The sequence below is a fragment of the Takifugu flavidus genome, chromosome 16 (assembly GCF_003711565.1).
Source record: "Takifugu flavidus isolate HTHZ2018 chromosome 16, ASM371156v2, whole genome shotgun sequence".
NCBI lineage: Eukaryota > Metazoa > Chordata > Actinopteri > Tetraodontiformes > Tetraodontidae > Takifugu > Takifugu flavidus.
The window spans coordinates 8,641,174-8,661,194 of record NC_079535.1 but is presented as its reverse complement, the minus strand read 5'-3'; the positions used below and the strand labels follow the sequence as shown (position 1 = coordinate 8,661,194).

At 44.1% G+C, this 20,021-nt stretch overlaps 1 protein-coding gene and 1 long non-coding RNA gene across 4 annotated transcripts; one reads left to right on the top strand and one right to left on the bottom strand.

Annotated features, from left to right (window-relative positions):
• Nucleotides 1-9,691: 9,691 nt before the first annotated feature.
• LOC130540323 (uncharacterized) lies at nucleotides 9,692-14,254 on the bottom strand. Its single transcript, XR_008954415.1, has 4 exons — nucleotides 14,155-14,254; nucleotides 13,620-13,825; nucleotides 12,794-12,915; nucleotides 9,692-10,672 (listed from the first exon to the last, which is right to left on the bottom strand). It is a non-coding gene; the product is annotated as an uncharacterized LOC130540323 (long non-coding RNA).
• On the top strand, nucleotides 14,238-19,127 carry otx2b (orthodenticle homeobox 2b). 3 transcript variants are annotated; one of them, XM_057059386.1, is made up of 4 exons: nucleotides 14,238-14,774; nucleotides 16,254-16,463; nucleotides 16,929-17,080; nucleotides 17,638-19,127. In XM_057059386.1, the coding sequence occupies exons 2-4, from the start codon at nucleotides 16,367-16,369 to the stop codon at nucleotides 18,259-18,261; spliced, it is 873 nt and encodes a 290-aa protein (XP_056915366.1). In that variant the 5' UTR covers nucleotides 14,238-14,774; nucleotides 16,254-16,366; the 3' UTR covers nucleotides 18,262-19,127. The 3 variants fall into 3 exon arrangements, with proteins under 3 accessions (XP_056915366.1, XP_056915364.1, XP_056915365.1); XM_057059384.1 differs by having other exon boundaries at nucleotides 16,926-17,080; XM_057059385.1 differs by having other exon boundaries at nucleotides 14,238-14,807; nucleotides 16,926-17,080.
• Nucleotides 19,128-20,021: the final 894 nt, after the last annotated feature.

Sequence of the window (20,021 nt, the reverse complement as noted above, 5' to 3'; positions counted from 1 at the left end):
ATCTGATACCCCAAGGAAGCACAGCTAGTTGATAGCTGCATCACTCTCCCCGAAAATGCCAATAAAGACCCCAGCATATGTTTGCTGCAGACCTGGCCACCAGTTGCAAGCATCATGAATGCAGTCCTCTCAATAAGCTTTAGATCCCTTGATCCTCTACATCCCCCACATCCGGACCCCCTTTTTTTTAAATAAATAAGGGGATGAAAATAAATTGATGGGCCTTCAGCCAAGATCAAGTAGTCCGGCCAAAGCAGAGAGGCTGCAGCTGTTAGCCACGCTCTCGATGGGCTACTCGAGCGGTTCCTGGCGGATTGGTCCAACAAGCAAACGTTAAAAAAAGTAGTACCCAATTCAACATGTCTGAAGACCCTGGACCTGAAAAATCAGTAGAAGTCACATTTAAACTGAAATCTATTTCAGGCCTTCAGCCGTACTGGGGAAGAGAGGATGCAACATCTCGAGAACCCACCAGCACTTCAGCAGCCAAGAAGCTGCTCTTCAACTTTTTTATGGTCTGAAAAGGCACCAATAATGAAGAGCTCATCAACAACTGGTGGCTTGGAATGGGTACAGAATCAATGTGGGCTGTCATCACTGATAATTAAAGATTGAAACTTCATTAGCAACAGATATCAATGTTAGCAGAGAATGGTTTCGATCCATTGACCTCTGGGTTATGGGCCCAGCACGCTTCCGCTGCGCCACTCTGCTACGGGAATGTGCTACATGACAATGTTGTGCCGAGCAACTCTTTCGTTTCCTGCTGCAGCGACACCACTGTAGGCCAATTATCCTGCTTGAATATGCGGGGCCATGCACCAGCCCACAGACCGAGCTGATAGGCAGGCTTGTGTTGACCTCCCTCACTGTCTTCAGCAGAGTTACATGTGTAAATATAGCCACACCTCCAACTCTGCTGAAGGTAACGAGGAGGTAAAGCAGCCCCAGGGGGTCCTTCTCATTAACTTTTAAAACGAACTTTAAATGTTTTTTTTTTTCAAAAGAGTAACAAAAGGCTTTTAATTTACAACAACCCTGTTGAGTTGTCTGTGTTGCCACTTTCACCACTGGTCCAGCTGCTCCATCACAAACTTTGCGCCGACCTGCCGGCCCAGCACTAGCTCCGCACCGCTGGTTGGACAGCAGCTGTGAACCTCAGTCCCGGTGAAGCGGTATCTGTTGCTGAACAAACGAGGGAAAACAAACAAACCAGGGGCCCGATCAAGCCACACGCCACGCACGCGTGCAGCATGTTGCACGCTCTGCTCCGCTCCGCTCCGCTAGCTACCCCGGCAGCTAGTCCTCGCTATGCACCAAATTAGAAAGCCTCGCCATCAGGCAGACAGCTGGCAGCCTTCTCGTGGGAATGCCAATTAAGTTTGTAAATAATTTAGACAACAAAACTGTACAAGGGAGAAAACATCCAGGACGTCCGCGCAACTCCCAGCAGTCCTCACCATGACCTCCCCTGCCCACCCCCCATCTGCAGCAGCCTCAGGAAGGCCACATTACAGCATCCAGGCACCCGAGAGATCAGCAAATATGCTCGGAGAAATACTTGACTATCAAATCAAAGCGACTGATTTTGTCATGCTAATGTGTTGTTATAGCAAATTAGGACTTGATGTTTTATTAATGAGTCGGGCGCAGGCTTCTGCACATATACAGACGCGGTACCGCAGCTCCAGTCATATCCACGTCCACAATAACAAGGAACTTTTGGTTGTGGGAAACACAGCTTGAGCTTTGCTACATATTTGAGGAACGGAAGGAATGATTTTATGGCTGCAGTGGTGAACAAAATAGGATCATTTAGCACTAATTGCTGGCTGATTCACTACAGATGAAGAATTATGGCTTTAGTTGGTATTGACGACATTGCAAATGTAAAGTTGATCAATCATTTATTCTTTATTATGCCCTGTTCAGTCAGTCACTCCTGGCAGCACATGCCGGCAGCCATTTTTAATTTTAAAGTGTTGTAGAACATAATTAGAATGAGCGTGGACATGGTCTTACTTTAACAGCCACGACGTGGCAACACTCTAAGCCACACAAACTTTACCGCGATGCCGTATCTAGTGTCCAAACTGGTAACATGAGTTTTTTGCCCCGGAGGGGGAAAACTAGGAAAGGATTAGAATAATAACCTAAGTAGCTTTCTGAAAATTGAACCTGTGAGGAGGGAAAGCAATATGGTGGCCCCGGGCATGAGTGTGACCCACGCTCTCCCGGCGAACACTCGCGCTCAGGCTTGTCGTTGGTTCATCCCGGCACCCACTCCACAGTTGTCTCAGCGTGACACGCCGGGATGTGACAGACAGAGTGACAGCGTGAGTAACTAATTGAGACAGGATGCAGAAAAGATTCTCTGAGCCTCAAGTAAATGGAAGAGGGAGAATGCCCTCGTCTTTCAGCACCCACTCACACACATGTACACACACACACACACGTACACACACAGAGAGCATCGCTATAATGATAATTAGTTGTGCAATTATTAATATGGAAACTAAATGGAATTATTTTAAATGATTTAACACAGCTATGAATCCCTATGAGGCAGAGGAGAGAGGTGAGCACGGTAAAATCTTTATATGCACAAATTTCTTTTCGACTCTTGCTAAGACCTGAAACCCTCCTTCACAGCCTCCAGGTTGACCAACACTGGTTCATAAAACTGTGCTACAGGTTGTATATAAATAGTGACCAATGGGAATTTTTGATGATCTAGAATCCACAGAATATTCAGAAAAAGGTGCACAAATGTTCAGATTGTATAGAAATGATTGGAAACTGTGTCAGCATCAGAGGCAGAAACACCTTCCTGAAACTGCGACGGTGTTGAAGACTGATGTCGCCTGTTGGCTCTACTTTGGTAGCGTAAAGATTATTTACATGTTGGTACAGTTCAGTGAGAATTTATCCAATTCTTTCCTTTGTGATGCCGTTCCCCCAGTATTTATTCATTTATTTGTGTCGTGCCTCTTATAAATGAGGAAAACTAGATGAATTAATCCTGAATTAGGAACTTCAGGCTTCTTTTTGGGATGTTCTTTTTTGCAGCCAAATTCCAAAAATTATTTTTAAATAATAATGATATAACGAAATAATAATGCTACATGTGAAATAAAAGGGTACATTTCTTATTCCTGCCAAACAATGAGCCCAAAGATGTTAAATCACCTTGTCGTGTTGCGTGGCAATTTGGACGGGTTATTTTAGTGCCTTAATCCATCAGTAAACATAAAACATATATATATTTATCAGTGCAGCTTTAGGAAGTAGAATTTAGCCAATTTATTTTAGAATATTTGAAACAATACGCTTGCCTTCTGTTGGTGACTCAGGTTTGACACGTTGCAGCATCCTGAGTGGACCGATGGTGGCAGCGCTCTCATTTTTAACTGTGTCGAGCATCAGAAGCAGCGGTCCAATTGTTTCCTCACACTCTCTCATCTCAGATGACCTCTGTTTTAATGATGGCTTCATCCACCCTCCCAACAAACAGTCCAGTAAGCAGTCGCCTGATATCACCATTCAGAGTTTAAATAAATGCAGACGGGCTGAATGTGTGGGCTCCATTGAGACCCGAGTTTACCGAGAATTGAAAAATGGGTCGGCTAGTTACGAGCAATGGAAATGCGCAAGGAGTTCCATTTTAGAACAAGACCTTTGAATTGTTCAGCTTTTAGAATCTAATCTCAGCCCATTGTCAGCACAGCCCGGGTGTCTAATCGCCATTAACCCTGCACCGGTGCCATCACCTCAGCTTCCTCCAACAATTTAAACATCATTTTAACATAATAACGGGACTTTTAGCATCACAGCGACTGCACCTTATTCCGGAATCACCACAACTAATGGGATCTAATCTATATAATAAGGGACATTAATATATATGCAAATCAGCTGGGGCTACATCTCTCATGGGGGAGATAGACCGAGCTGGCACACGCCTATATATCATCTCTGTCACACGTGTCACTAAGTTGTTAATTACTGTTAACATTACTCAAATGCAAATATGTAGTTCTGCAAATACAACAGCGCACTTATCTTAAGTAATAACATTCTGGGAAGAAAAAGACCCCCCACCCTCACTCAGAGGTCCAGCAGTGCAGAGGGAATTTGAGGCATTGGGTGGGGGGTTGAGGGCTGCAGGTCGGCTGTTCAAAGCCACTCTGTGCATTGTTGGGTAGTAGGGGATTAGGTCTCTCCAGGCTACAGAATTTGCTTTCTAATTAAAAGGGATAAGATGTAGAAAAATGGCGAGGGGCAATACTACTGTAGAAAAGACGGGGGTGGAAAGCAGAAATGTTGAAAAGGAGGGATAGAAGTTTGTAGTGTCACCACCGCTGTTTGATCACAAGACTAAGCAAGAGTTGCCAACCTCTTGTTCTGATTCTCACTGCCCCCCCCCCCCCCACCCAGCCACCCAACTTTGCTCTGTCTCCTACCTCTCTGTCATTAAAATCCACATTTCTATTGTCAAAATGATTTTAGTCTCACTTTTATTTCATTTTATTGTTCTTTTATACTCCAGATCATTGGAAATAAATCATATCATTGCACTATCCTGTTAATCAGTCAGCGAACCACACATTTAAAACATTCTGTGTGTGTGTGTGTGTGTGTGTGTGTGTGTGTGTGTGTGTGTGTGTGTGCTAGGTTAAGATGTATTCCTGCAGCTATAGCATCAATTTGTTTTTAATTTCCAAGCAGTTTTTAAACTATTGTAATTGCTGTGCTGTATTTTCGCCAAAAGTTGCTTTGTGCTCCTTTTCTAATTTTCCAGGCAGAATGACTTTATCAGGGGCTGGTGAAGTGTTAAAGGTCTCCAGAAAACACTTCATCCGAGTCGATTAAGTGTATGAAAGTGACCCCCAGTGGGGCTGGACTGTGACCCAGCAGGAGTTTTTATTTAACCCTTCTCTCCAGTATCCATTCCTCCTTTGGTCAGCATGCTGCTGTTTTGTTACCTTGTCCACCAGCAGGGGTCCAGCTCTCCCCAGGCACCTTGCAAACGAAGCTCGAGCTTTAACATACACATAGAGGATTGCTTATTTTTGCTCAAACCCCGGGAGGTTAACGACATGCCAGTTGAGGACAAGGAACCTGCCTTTTTCTCCTCCTTACGAGCCCTTGTGCACAGGGGGTTTGGGGTGGGGGGCCGCTCTGTACCACCGACTACATGCTTCAAGAAACAACTCAGGCTGTTTATTTTTAACAGACTCGAGTTGGGGACAGCAGCGCACACCACCTCTACTTTCTCCTCGATTTTTTCCCCAGAGCTTTCACCTTTTACTCCCGGGCAATCCGATCCCATTTGGAGTGTGTGACGAGGGCCATTCTCCATCACCTCACTGCTCTAGTCCCCCCCCCCTCCAGCAGGTACACACTGGGGGAGACGAGGGAGTGGGGCTTCTGGTGAAAGAAACTGCAGTCAGCCAAGGAGGAGATTAAACAGCAGCTATCTGCCACTACTCCCCCCCTATCCTTGAAAACTCCCTCCTACTTCACTGGTGTCCCAAGGGGCAGGGAGGGGAAGGAGCAGGGTAAGAAAGGCAAGGGGAGGCCAGCAGCACAGTGGTGGCTGAGACATCTTGTCATCATAGCAGGACAAGCACATTCAACCGTGTCCTCTCTCCCTCCCATCCTCTTCCAGACACTCTAGCGCTCTCCACTGATATCCATCAAAACCTCTCTCTTGGCCACTGTCGCCCCCCCCTTGTCGGGAGAGTGCGCTCTGCTGGTGTCTTTTCTTTGCTTTTTTTTAAGAGCAGAGATGGGGGCTCTGCTGTCTTTCTGGGCGCCCAAATTAATTTGCGCCTGGGCAACATGAGCAGCACGGGGCTATTTGATGAGAGTGTAGGGCAATGACATGCACTGGCGGTCACGCCTTGATCTCTTGGTTTCTTTTCTTGTGACTTTCTCACCTCACCTTGGTGGCAGACCCATGCCAGCCTTACCCATAGCCCTCAGCCCTCAGCCCTATTATTTCTAAGAGGAATAATCACTACAGGGACTGAGAGGGGACTTCCACTCAAGTGTTTTGGGTTCTTTTGATTATTCAAAACCTTCAAATTTAAATGACTCACTGCTAAAACTACCCCCAGCCCCCCACTGCAAAAAACCCAACAAAAACCACATCAGCCATAAACTGCATTGTTGCGAATAAATTGAGCAATTTCTGAAAATCCCTCCGCTCCTTTTTTGATCAATACCTCAAGAACAGCTCGGTTTCATAATTATAAACACGCTAAGGACATCTACAAAACAGCATTCCTTTAGTTAGATAAATGGATGTCAAAGTGAACTTAATGCAATTTAACATGCATTTGAAGTTGTGATCCAAAAAGGAGACCACAGTTAATGCCTAATTAGCATCCTTAAATAATAAAGCAACTTAGACTAATAATTATTGCTTGTACCCATTCTACCAGTCACACTGACAATTAACCTTTCTCAACTGGTGATTTGCAATTTGAGTAAATCCTGTTATCAGCAAATATAACACATGGCAACAGCACTCAAGGAAATCTATGCCGTGTTTACGGTCGGGAAGCAGAACAACAAAACAAACAGCCGATATCCACTTTCAGTAAACACCAACCCAACCACTTAAGTAGTGTCTTCCCAGTGGCTTAGAGTGGGTGGGGAATCAACTCTAGGTGGCTGCCGTGGATGTCATTGAACTACTTGTGTTTAAGCAGGCTTAATATTACCATGACAAGGTCTCTTTTAAAACACAACCAGCGGTTCTGGGTATATCAGGTCAGTTGTGCCTGAAGGTCTATGAACGCGCCTGGAATTGCTGTCAAGAATGTGTCAAGGTAACTGAGTGGAAAGTGCTGAATGGGACTGGAGCAGAGGTATGAAACATCAGGAAGTGTGATCGCCATTGTTTTCGCAGACGTCCCGATCTGAAGAGAGGTCAGCTGAAGGCAAAATCAGCCGGTGGAAAAAAAAAAAGAAGGTTACTGATTTGGGCTTGAGCATTTGCGCAAAATGTCCCTCCATCATTCCAAATTGGCTGAACTTGGCCCATTGCCCGCTCACATTGTGTGAGATGGTCTTGCCACCGTTGCCATGGGGATGTGTGGACTTGTGCAGGCCCTAAAGGCGGAACGGCCTGTGAGTGAGGAGGGGTTATCATAAACAGCAGACTCTGGTAGTGGCCCATGTAGAGGGGAGCTGAGGGGCCTCCCTGCAGGGTGCCTCTCCCAGCGGATGCTGAGGCTGTGTGATGGGGTTCTTGTTATGCAGGGCTCTGGTCTGACCACTGGGGGTAGGCTGCCTGACTCTTATAAGCCTGGGCCAGATGGGGTGAGCTGGGGTGGGACAGAGCTGGGCAAGACGAGCTGGACCGCAGCCCAGTACGGTGACTGCCTGTCTGCCCAGGCGCTGGGCCACGCTGCCACCCCTCCCTGGGCTCGTGCCCCTGCACTTGGATTTCAAAGGGATGTGACAGGGGACTGGCTCTCACTCTCTGTTGCGGGATCCCTGCTGTACCAACTTCTCCAACTCCCCCCACAGCTTTCAGCCCCCACTCTCTCCCAGCCTACGAATGCCCCTCCAACAGCTTTATGGTTTCAGCCGTGAACCCGGGCTCCCTCCCACACCAGGCCATTCCCACCGCTACTGCTCACGTTAGGATGAAGAGGGGGGAGGTTGTGCTGCTACACTGCACCCATCTGCCCCATGTCTTTCCATGCTGTGGACCATGATGCTGCAGCATGGCCCTCTGGGCACCATAAAGAGTTTGGCCTTCCGGCACCCCCTCCCTTTGCACTCTCGCTGTCCACCAAATGCACACATGAATGTATAACATATGATTAAAGTCTTACAGAGAAACACATTTATAAATATACAAAGTGACAGTAGACTTAAATGAATACATGAATTTTAAGATTAAGTTAGGATAAACACAAACTGACAAGAGGAACCCCTGTAAAGTTCTATGAAGAACCATTTACCTTTTTTGTAAAAAACTGAAATAGACCATTTTTAAAAGCTTATGATATATTTCATACCCTCTTACAGGCAAGGAAATACATTACAAATGTTTCAAAGCATCAAACCACCACCTCTCTCTGCACAGATCTTCTTCACCTGTGACCAGAGTGTGAGAATGAACCCAGAGTTCTGGATGAAACTGTCAACACTGATTAGTGGCACTTCTAATTCTGTAACTGTTGTTCTTTTTGTCTTGATTGTCTTATGCCACTCTAGGGTTCAACAGCTTGAATGCAACTAAAACAGCTAAGTTTGATCGTAATCAGGAAAAGCTCCACAGGTGGTTGCTGTAGTGCTGTTAAAGGTTCCTGTATGACCATTTGGCCACACCTTCAAATGTATAAAACGCTTCTGGTGATCTGGTTTTACTGCCAAAATTTAGGTTTTAACATCTTTCCCAGCCAATAACGGCTAGCAGTCAGGTTGCTAGGTTCTTAGTGTGCTTTTACAATTATGTATTAAGTAGTCAATTCATAATGTTTTGTTTAGCACAAAGGGGTAATAGGCTTGATGTTACAAGCACACAAAATAAGACTTAGCACAGTTATTTGACTGCATGTAGTTTGTTACACCTGCTGTGGGAAACGCCATCTGAGAAATCTGTCAAATTTGGTGCCGCAGTGTCTGTGTGGCAACCAGCTCATTCAGCAACTGGCCCATCATCAGTAAGCATCCTACAAAACCAGGATGACACCAACCGGCTGCGTTTCAATTGGCTGAGATCTCTCTCTCTCTCTCTCCCCGTCTCTCTTTCTATCTCCCCCCTCTCTCTTTCTATCTCTCTCCATCTAGGTTTCTCTCTGCATCGCTCCCCGCCTGGCATTTCTCTGGCAGGTCTTCCAGTAAGAAATTCCTCCCTCCTGGTCTCGGCATTCCCGCAGCCAGCCTCGCTGCATGGGCGGAGTGAAGCGACTGGGTTTGGGTGGGATGGAGTCCCCCCCGTGCCCGTCCCAATCCACGGCTGCAATTCCAGCCCACAATGCATTCCTCCAGCTGCTGACCAGTCCCCCCAGCAACTGGGAGAGAGGTGAAGAGAGGAAGGTTGGAGGATTAGTGCTTGTTGGTATATGTACATAAAATACCTGCAGCAAATTCATTGATGCTTCTCTGATCACTTAAATGAACTACTTTCTTGAGCGATCAATATCTTTGTTAATTAAACTGAGTTCATTCAACAAGTCTACAGTTTCCTCCACACTGCTGTAAGAGGGTGCAATCGCTTCTCCGTCAGTTCAAAGTTGCTCCCGGACAGCTCAAGAGACAGTAGGACAGGAGCCGGATGGTCCCCTCCTCCGTTCCCTCCTACTTCTCCCCCACGCCGATCTGGGCGCTGTGTTTACTCTCCTAATTACAGGGGAGGGGCTGGCTGACAGGCGAGCCATCACAGATTCCCCACAGGCCTGGGGTTGGGAACGCCACAAACACCCGCCGCTGTGTCCCGAATGTGATGGCAGCATCCAAGTCTCACAGGGAAGCTTTCACTGGCAAAACCCGAGGGACCAAAGAGAGATATTAAAGACGTGAGAGGAGTTGGCAACGCTAGCACTAACGGGGGGTGTGTGCTTGAGAAGTCAGAGTAGGGAGCTCGGGGCGTCGCCAAAGTGTCATTCAATGCAAAGTGGGCTCTGGACAGGCTACAAACACTAATTTACAGATACACATGCAAACATTGCAGAGCAGGGGAAAGGTTTATTGCAGACAAGAAATCCAAAGAGTGAAGCCACAAAACAATGTGAACCAATGTGAATGTGAAACCATCCATTCTTACTGTCTGTTTTAAACTGTGTGTTATATGTGTGTAAGTGTGTGTGGGGGTTCTCTCAGGGAGGTGTAATCCTCTGTGGTTGTAGTCCTCCAGTGCTGTTGGGGGTCTCAGAGATTGTCTCTGGGAGTACAGCGACTGACCCTTTCGCATATTCAGGTCAAATAAACAAAACAGTGCTGAGTGAAAGGTTAACGCGGGGGACTGGTCCCCACGTCGGTCGGTGTGTCACTCAGCCCAATCACACCTCAGGCCCGTGAGGCCAAACAAGAAACCCAGTGGATAACTCATGAATAGTCACAGTTGTGCGAGCGCTGTGACGATTTCTAAAATTTATTATGGGGATTACACAGAGAAATCACACAATGTAACATTTTCAAATGTGTTATGAATGCTTCCCAGAATCCAATTCAAATCCTAGGTTACCAAATAAGCCTGAACAAATCCCCCCTCTACCGAGTTCTCCTTCCTTTGAAGACTGGAGAGGTCCGGTCTGCAGGGCAGGTTTTACAACACCGTGCACACACCTCAGCACGCAGGAGAAAGCTGGGAGAGCCCTACTCATGGCTAAAGTGGAAGAGTGTCAACAGAGGTAAGCAGACGGACTGACAAGAACAGGCTTTTTATTTTTAATTCTAAGTAATTCATACATCATGATATCAAACTTAATGAGCAATGAAACCAAACTAGGAGGAGAGTTTTAAAAGTTGAGCTTGTCTTTGGACTTTCCAGATTCTGTGAAGGGGACAACTTTGCACACTCTTTATGTGTAACCTTGAGACAACAGACATTTCTCCTGTCTTTTACTCGTCCTAGTCAGATCCTCCAGCCTTGACTTTGGCTTCTGATTGATGATGTGAAGACGTTTCCCTGCTTGTTGGCGAACTCCTGCACAAACACAAACAATTGTGGCGCTAATTAAAAGGCGTGCTGTGCTAATGGAGAGAGCAAACTTCATAAGCAAGCACACACACACACACACACACACGCGTGCGCACACTTAAGCAGCGTCACATTTAGAATGATGGTTCGAACTTATAGGAATTAATCGTTATCACTTTTTCCATTTCAGAAGATAATAATAAACCTTTTAAGCAACACCTTTATTTTTAATTTTGTGCAAAAAATCAAGGATAAAAACTGTGTGTGTGTGTGTGTGTGTGTGTGTGTGTGTGTGTGTGTGTGTGTGTGTGTGTGTGTGTGTGTGTGTGAACAAAACTCCTCCCAAACTGACACTGAATGGGGGTCCTCTCCCCCTCTAATCCCTGAGGAGGGGACTGGATGTGTTTTGATGCCCTCTCGGGTCAGTTACATGTTACATTACACAAAGGTTTTGCTTCTTTCTGATAAGGACCAGTGTGGCGGAGCCTCTGACACCTCACTCCGCCAAGGCTCCGCACATTTGCGGCAGAGCTGAGGCGACAACACGCCCGACAAACCTGCCCAGCAAATTAAAAAACAACTTGATGTTATCAGTCTCTTTCTGCCACTGATGTTTGCTCACATGCAAACATAAACACAAATTTTAATATAATTAAACATTCTCATGTATTTTTACAGTTATAGTTGAGTGTTGCTGCTGTTTTAACACTTTTAGAGGTATAAAATATACACACAATATTAAATTAAAAATATACATTGTGTAGTACAACAGCAAAATGTTCTAACACATATTAAGTTTAGCTAAATTATTATATAGGTAAGCTATACAAATAAAATTAGCTTTTTTTCATGTATTGATATAATATTAATATTATCTGTTAGAATGATTAATAAGAAAAATAAAAACAAGAGTCACATTTACTCTCTTTTAGTGATAATATTGAGTGAGGCCAGTTCAACTGAGGGAAGTGATTATATGAATTTCTATATGAATTAACTTTGCAAGATTTCAGTCCCTCTTTTTTCTATTTATTTTTTTAAGCTCCAAATGAATTCCACCAACACATCCCTCATCCTCAGCCATGTGGATATTAAACAAGGAGGGAAAAAAGACAGAGAGCGGGAGAGCTGCATAAATAAGAGACATATATATGTGGTAAACATGCAGCTTTAAATTCAAATAACCTAATTTAATGTGTTCCAATTATGCATTTATTTGTTCTATTACATTTACAACGAACATTTATGCATCCTATATTCGGTGATTATGCGTGTATAAGGCGCAGCGCAGGGGGGAGGAGGTTGGTTCCCCAGTAATTATCCAATCTTGAAAAAAGATATTTCTTTTTAAGACCATCAAACAAGGGTCAGACAGTGGGGCCTGTCCAGTGCATTAGGAGTGATGTAGAAGCTACGCATGAACCGGTGGAAATCACAGGTTGGCGCAGGCCTGCTCAAATCCTTACCCTCAGGTTGAGTGTAGAAAGGCGGAGATAAAAGCCGTCGTCGTCAATTAGCCGGGAGTCAGTGGGAGCGCTGCGCGCCAGAGGCGTTTAGCTCCTTCTCCCTTTAAACGTCCTTTTAAGATACAAAGTCCCCGCGGAGGGCCTGGCTTTACACTTTAATAAATTATTTAGCAATTTAAACGCTGAGATCAAGTAGATAACTGCATCACGTCACGATTTTTCACGCAGCAGTTTGGAAGTCTCGCGTTAGAGCGCATTGAAGCAGCTGAGTGATACAGAATCCTTTAAAAGGTATCGGATTTTTTTTTCTAATTTGTCGTTTATTTGGTTCTACGCGTGCCCCAAATTTTGGTATTTTTTTCCCGATTAAAATAAAGTGAAAAGAATGTTGGAAAGTAAAACCTTTATACATGTATCTAAATGTTCTCTTTCTGTGGTTTTTTTTCTGCTGGAGTATGGCGAGGAATTCATGTTAAAAAAATAAAATAAAAAAGCATCATCAACATCAAAACAATTTAGAAAATTGAGAAAAATCTGGCAATTTGCTCGTCTGTCCCTTTTAGTTCCTGTGAGCAGATAAATACATGCGGATATTCTCCAACAACAGAAATGAACGCGAAAGAGCTGGTTTTCAAACGAACAAACAAACAAACAAGGATACCTGAATGTGCCGCAGTTCTTCTGCACCACACGGGCAAAAGTTTCCCCCGCTCAAATCTCACGTTCGATTATCGAAAGAAATCCAGAGTATTGATCCGTCCAGCCGAGTCCTCTGATCCTGATCTGTCAAAAGAGATGTCACCGAATGTGTAAAGTTGCCACAGGGTGTGTATGTGCGTGTGTGTGTGAGTGTGTGTGTGTGTGTAGCTGCAGCTGATGGCTGGTGTCCCTGCAGCTGCCGCCGCACCTTTGGCTCCGGCCCTCCGCTCTGCAGCCGCGGAGAGAAGCGACTGACGGTTCATGAAGCGTCGCGGTCTCCCTGTGTTTATAAATCTAAATCAATATTCAAATCTGTTTGAAGTGAGCGGGTGTGTCCGTGTGAACGCACGGTGCGCGTTGTATGTGTGTGCGTGACAGAGGGTGTGTGCGCGCGTGTGTAGGTGTTCCACAAAGCCTCTTAAGATGATACATTTACCAATCCGTGACAAAAACCCTCGACATATTATTTTGAGATGGGCACGCAGGTTCAAAATTCAAGTGACACATAGGAGGCTTATTTGTCCTGCAAACTGTGGCTGCTCCAGTAAATATGACACAATCCACAGCCAGAAAACCATGACAACCAAGAGCATCAAATAAAATATCGATGCTATGATTATTATTATTATTATTATTATTATTATTATTATTATTATTATTATTATTATTATTATTATTATTATTATTATTGCTGTTTGGTCAATAAGATGTTTATTATCTTTATTATAGAAATAATCATTCAAATAAAAACACATCCACGATTATTCTATCTAATAAATCACACTTACCTTCATATGTGGCTCTGTTATTCCCTTCGTCCCTGTGTGCGTCTTTACGCATCCATGCGTCATTCCTTCTCCTCTCCGGCTGCAAACACAGCTGGTCCGGTTCCGCGCACACACACACACTCACACACACACACGACTCCTCGGCTGGTCCGTGACTTTCCTCGGGAGCTCTGCTGTATGTTGTGGGTGAGTTCGTTGCTGCAGGCCTGTATGAGGTGGATGAGAGCAGATTGGAGGAGAAGACACTTTTAAGAAAAAACGGCTCTAAATCCTCTTTTCTGCGCGGCGCTGGAATGTGAGGGGACGGGGCTTTTTACCCCAGTCTTTCCTCGCGTCACGGGGTTATTTTATGGTATTTAATTATTTTGAAACCAACCAAGGACACAAGCATCTAAATAAATGTTATGTCACGAATGTTCTTAAATCGCCTTCGAACTATTTTTTTTAACAGAAAAACTGTTTTAAAGGACTTTTCCGACCTTTTCAATAGTCTAAATGGAACATAAGTATATATTTGGAAACTCTTTATTATCACATCTTCATTTAACAGCCCTCATTAACGCCACTCCTGCAATCACCAATGTCAAATATACACAATTAAAGGCTAACTCTCGTAAAAAGCCCACTTCTCTTCATCGTACCGTATATTTATTTTCAATACACCCTCTCTGTGACGGGATGGGGATGTAGTCAGACTTCCTCTCGCTGCTATTGGCTGAGGACCGCGCGTCAAAAAAAAAAATCTATCTGGAGACATTTGTTTCTCATAAAAAAAGAAAAAGCCTCATCCTCCCCACCGATGTGAGAGACGGAGACAGAGACAGACCTCAGCCCAGTCCTGCTGCTCTCATTGGCTGACAGTTTGTACAAAATCCAACTTCACTCACAACACGGCAACAAATCCTAAAGGCGTAGATGCAGCCTCGCCCATCGCTCCTCCGCTGTCGCACCGCTTCGGAACCAGGCGCGCAACGCTCAACTTTAATCCGCACTGTCGTTCCGCCTCTGAAGACGGCTCCTTCTGCTCCCGCTTTCTGCTGGTTTATTCCCATTTGAGCTGCCCGGACGCCGTTTAGCTGCACCGAGTTTGATTATTTGTACTGAGTCCTGGAGGAAAACGACCAGACAAAGAACTTTAACGCCCTTGATACACAGGTGAGCCCTACTTGCTTTGGAAATAATATCATCGTGAGGTATCATTTTTTATACATGTATATACATTCTAATAATAATTGGAGGATATTGTGGAAATAACGGTGGGGCATGGGAAATATATTTTTTAAAAGATGATCGCGCCGGTTTTAAAATCTCTGGGTTTTTTAAGTTTAAGAATCATTTCTTAGTAAAATTTAGAATGTAATATTTCGACAGAGGGACTTCTAAAACCCTTTAAAAGAAATTGAACTGAGGGAGGAATATGGGTTCTCTAAAGTGAAGATAAAGGCTGGACCCTCAGTTCAGTCAAATTATTGTGAGCAGGGTAAAGAGGCTGCGTGTTTGGGCACCTAATTATTCTGCAGAAATCCATCCTAACGACACAGATTATGGAAATACACAGGACGCAAATTGCGGGTCTCATCAGGATAATTGATCGAAACAGATGATGGAAGACGAAGCAGAGCTCCGGTACATATGGTAATATAATTCACGAAAGTTGTAGGATATTTTATGTATTTCCACACGTAGTAGTTGAGGCCACAGGACACATTGTCCTTATTGCCCGAATTTCTACTGGAAACGATGCATCTTTGCGCTCTTCACAAAATTACGCTCTCACACAGATGGAAATGGAAGGGGAAAAAAACCCTGGAGACGCGAATGGCTGTTCTAAAACAAATATATTCACGTAGGCCTGCTCTGGTCGAGGCCTTCTCCCGATGTATAAAACCAGCACATTATTTTTCATATATTTTAAGGGCGGTTTTGTAATTCCACTGACAGATTATCCATTTGACGCAACTATACTGCAGCCTTTGATAAACGGCCCTCACACACGTCAAATATCTCTCCGACCTTTAGCACTCTAAAATCCCAATGAACAAAAAAGAAACTCTTAAAAAACAACTTTATTTCCAGCAACAATTATTACAGAAAGACCCGAGGCGGAACCACTGCATCGATTTAACGTTGAGTTTATACAAATGACAGACGCACCTAAGTCGTTAGACAGACAATATACAATATATATATATATATATATATAAACTATGAAGGAAGGAGGTTGTTATTGAGCGTTTTCCCCAAAACGGGTTTGTGTAAATGTGACAGATTGGGTTGAGGGGGGTTAAAACCGTTGGTTATATTGAGGAGAAAAAAAGAAGTGCAACTAATCAAGACGCACAGTGGGGATGATTGGTGAGGGTCAGTGAAGTTGAAGTGACAGCAATCACGCAGGCACCACCGCATTTCTGCTTAATACCACGCCATTTTTTAACTTAAAAATCGAATTTTCTGCGTCAGAAGTCGAATCATCTCGATCTTAAATTTACTGATTTTTCTGTTGGAGTGAAGGTACTGAATTGATGTTTTTTGGGTTGTTTTTTTACTACTACACTTTTACTACATTGATATGAGATATTTTATTGTATTATCCAGTGGATCTAAATAATATATCTCTCTTTTTTTCTGGAACAGGAGCCCGGTTTGTAGCAGGGACCACAAAGAGAACTGAAGACACCAAGTACATCGACGGAGATCCACCAGTTTTCAAAATTTTCTCCAACTTCAGCCCTCAGACAAACATTAGCATGATGTCGTATCTAAAGCAACCTCCTTACACGGTTAATGGCCTCAGCTTAACGACTTCCGGAATGGATCTTTTGCATCCATCCGTTGGTTACCAAGGTGGGTTTAAAGTCGAAATCGACAAAGATTAAATAAACAAACACTAATTGAAAATTATTGAATGTGGTTAGAAATAAAACGGAATTGTTCGTTAAACCGTTTATGAATTATTTAACAATTAAAGCAAATGGTAGAACAAACAACTTGTTATTACCGGCATGCTTCATTAACTTGTTACACACTCTTGCACTATCTCTCCAAAGCATGAATCGAAATGGTTTAAGACGTGCATCTGATTTACTGTGTACCTTGTTGTTTGTTTTGTTTATTAAATTACGTTCCATTATTTCGCACTTGATCAAATTGATACAATTGCCTGAAATTGCGCGTAATGATGGAATTGTTCTTTCTTATTTTATTTGCTAAAATTACTTTGGTATTAAATTAAAAAAAAACCTAATAACTATTTTAAAGGTAGGCGTCTAAAACTACTACAGTTTTAATGCGTTTCATTTTGTGCAGCAGCAACGCCAAGGAAGCAGAGACGGGAGAGGACTACTTTTACGCGCGCCCAGTTAGACGTTTTGGAGGCGCTGTTCGCCAAAACTCGGTATCCGGACATATTCATGCGCGAAGAGGTGGCGCTGAAAATCAACCTGCCGGAGTCGCGAGTCCAGGTGAGTCCAAAACTCCGGATCTGTGTGAGCAAATGGCGATTCAAGCGCCCATTAGCGACGCTGTCGTCGAATCATAAATGCGTAAAGTGATTTGTGTGTGTTTATCTATAAACATATATAAATCATATATATATAATGTATATAGATTTATATTTATACTTATATTTTTATTTTACTTTAAAAGATTGGTTATTCACCGTATTTCAGCCCGTGACTGAAAAAATCCTCCCTGTATCTGTTATTGAGTGGCAAACCAGTCAAGTGAGATAATGCCACTCAAGGAAAGAGTCTCTTTTCCAATTTCACTTGACATTTTTTGCTTAAATGGATTAGCTGAAGAAAGGCACAGATTCGTAGCGAAAATAAGTCTTATGAACTAATGTTTTTAATTAAATAAAAAAATTTAAAAAATAATCGATACAATGTGGAGTTTAAACGTGTGTGTGTGTGTGTGTGTGTGCGTGTGCGTGTGTGTGTGTGTGTGTGTGTTCGGATTTGTGGCACATTTTATCCTGCTGTTTAATCGAGCCCTGCTAACATATGTGTGCCTTTCTCAGGTGTGGTTTAAGAACCGGCGAGCCAAGTGTCGCCAGCAGCAGCAGCAGCAGCAGAACGGGAGCCAGAACAAGGTGCGACCAGCCAAAAAGAAAAGTTCCCCGACCCGAGAAGTGAGCTCAGAGAGCGGGGCAAGTGGCCAGTTCACGCCGCCTACCAGTACCACCACAGTCCCTGCCATCTCGACCAGCACCGCTCCGGTGTCCATTTGGAGCCCTGCATCCATCTCCCCGCTCTCAGACCCCTTGTCTACCTCTTCGTCCTGCATGCAGAGGTCCTATCCTATGACCTACACACAAGCTTCCAGCTACAGCCAGGGCTACGCCGGCTCGACGTCCTACTTTGGCGGCATGGACTGCGGCTCCTACCTCGCCCCCATGCACCATCAGCTGTCCGGTCCTGGCTCGACTCTCAGTCCGATGAGCACAAACGCCGTCACAAGCCATCTGAACCAGTCCCCGGCGTCCCTCTCCACCCAGGGCTACGGGACGTCCGGCCTGGGCTTCAACTCCACAGCTGACTGCTTGGATTATAAGGACCAGGCGGCGTCCTGGAAGCTGAACTTTAATGCCGATTGCTTGGATTATAAGGATCAAACGTCCTCGTGGAAATTCCAGGTCCTGTGAGCAGAGAAATCCCATGAAAGTGCAGAAACATTGACGATCACCATCAGACCCGGCGCGGCCATTCCTCAATAAAACATCGGACTGATCCGTTTTCTTTTCTTTTTAAGTGTCAGACGGGCGGGAAGCGCTCCCAGGGGCCTCCGGTGAGCGTCATGGTGTCTCTCCTGAGAGAGGAGAAGTTTAATTTATTTCAGCACTGGCGAAGAGATTTTTCTTTTTGTTCCGTTCGTTCACAGGTCGGAGCCCCTCATCCTCGTCTGTCAGTTTGTGCCTCTTTATGCGCAAAAATAGGAGGTGTTTGAGGACAATGCGGAGAGGACACAACCGCGGAACTTTTGCTTATATGTGAGGATGGACGGACTCCCTCCAGCCGGCCGGCAGGCAGATAGATGATGAGGATGGTGTGTGGACACGGATGCACTACTTTATTTAAGAAAAAAAGTGTTTATAAGGAATCAATATGTAGTTTCTAAGAGACAATCAGTGTGTGTCTTCTATAAATGGTACATATGTGTTTTTTTTAACTGTGCTAGCCTTCGAAACTGTGATCTGTTGTATTGTATGCAATTTGTGAGCCCCCCTCGCATCAGACTCTCTGCTGTGATTTGATTAGATTTCTAACTTCTTTTTTTTTTAATCAACCGAGGATGCTGACGGTCACATTTCCGGCAGATGAGACTTTTCCAAGCACATGTTAGTGAAAACTAAGGGTTAATTTCAACTGGGAATGACTCTCGGCTCCTGAGAGCTCCGCACTCGCTCCTCTTCATTGATCTCAACACGGTGATTGTGGATCCTTCACTGGCTCCAAAGACAGTGTGACCTCACCGCTGAAAAGACACGAATAAAAAGGTCCTGTGAGCTTACGACCTGTGTGTGTGTGTGTGTGTGTGTGTGTGTGTGTGTGTGTGTGTGTGTGTGTGTGTGTGTGTGTGTGTGTGTGTGAGAGAGAGAGAGAGAGAGAGCAATGAAAGAAATATTTGAGAAGTGGAGTGTTGTTTTTACAGGACTTTATTTAATCAAAAATAAAACCTGAGACGAAAAAAAATCCAAAAAGGGCAAAAATGGAAGACGACGTTTTTAAAACTCAACCTCAATATTTGGAGCAAATTGGGAGAGGCTGGGATTTTAATTTAGCGAGTTTTAGACCGTTTTTCCTACTTTTCGAAGTCAGATGTAATCCAAAAGAACGTGGATGTGAAGCTGTTTCTTCCTGTCGTTATCGGCATTTGGTGTTTAAGAACCGGAATATTTAAAAAAAAAAACCAGTTAAACATATTTTAATGGAAAAAAAAACAACAGACAATTGATGGGTTTAACTTGATTCTGCTCGGGTGGTAGAAGTCTTTTTTCTTTGTATTTCAGTTCAAATGGTCTCAACAAAGACGGTGTTATAGAGAAAGCACCGTTAAATCCCGGCTTCCAAGAGATGTTAATCCCAATATTTTACCGGCGGGGGTTTCTCTGGGGCGCAGGGGCAGAAGTGGTCCTATTGAGAGCCCACCGCATGGGTTTACATGGCTGATCCCCAAACGTGGGACCCTGCATAAACCAAGGTTGCATTTTAACTGGAAATTATCTGTTTACAGATCGGATAATTTGACAGCCCAAAGATGTCAGAGGATTCATGTATTTTTTTAGTTGATCGTTTCTGATGAAAAAAATGGCATTTAAAATATGCAAGCCAGAAAGCTGATAGTGCCACAAACTTTATTCTTTAACCTTAAAAAAAAAAAAAAAAACAGGTTACATACAGAATC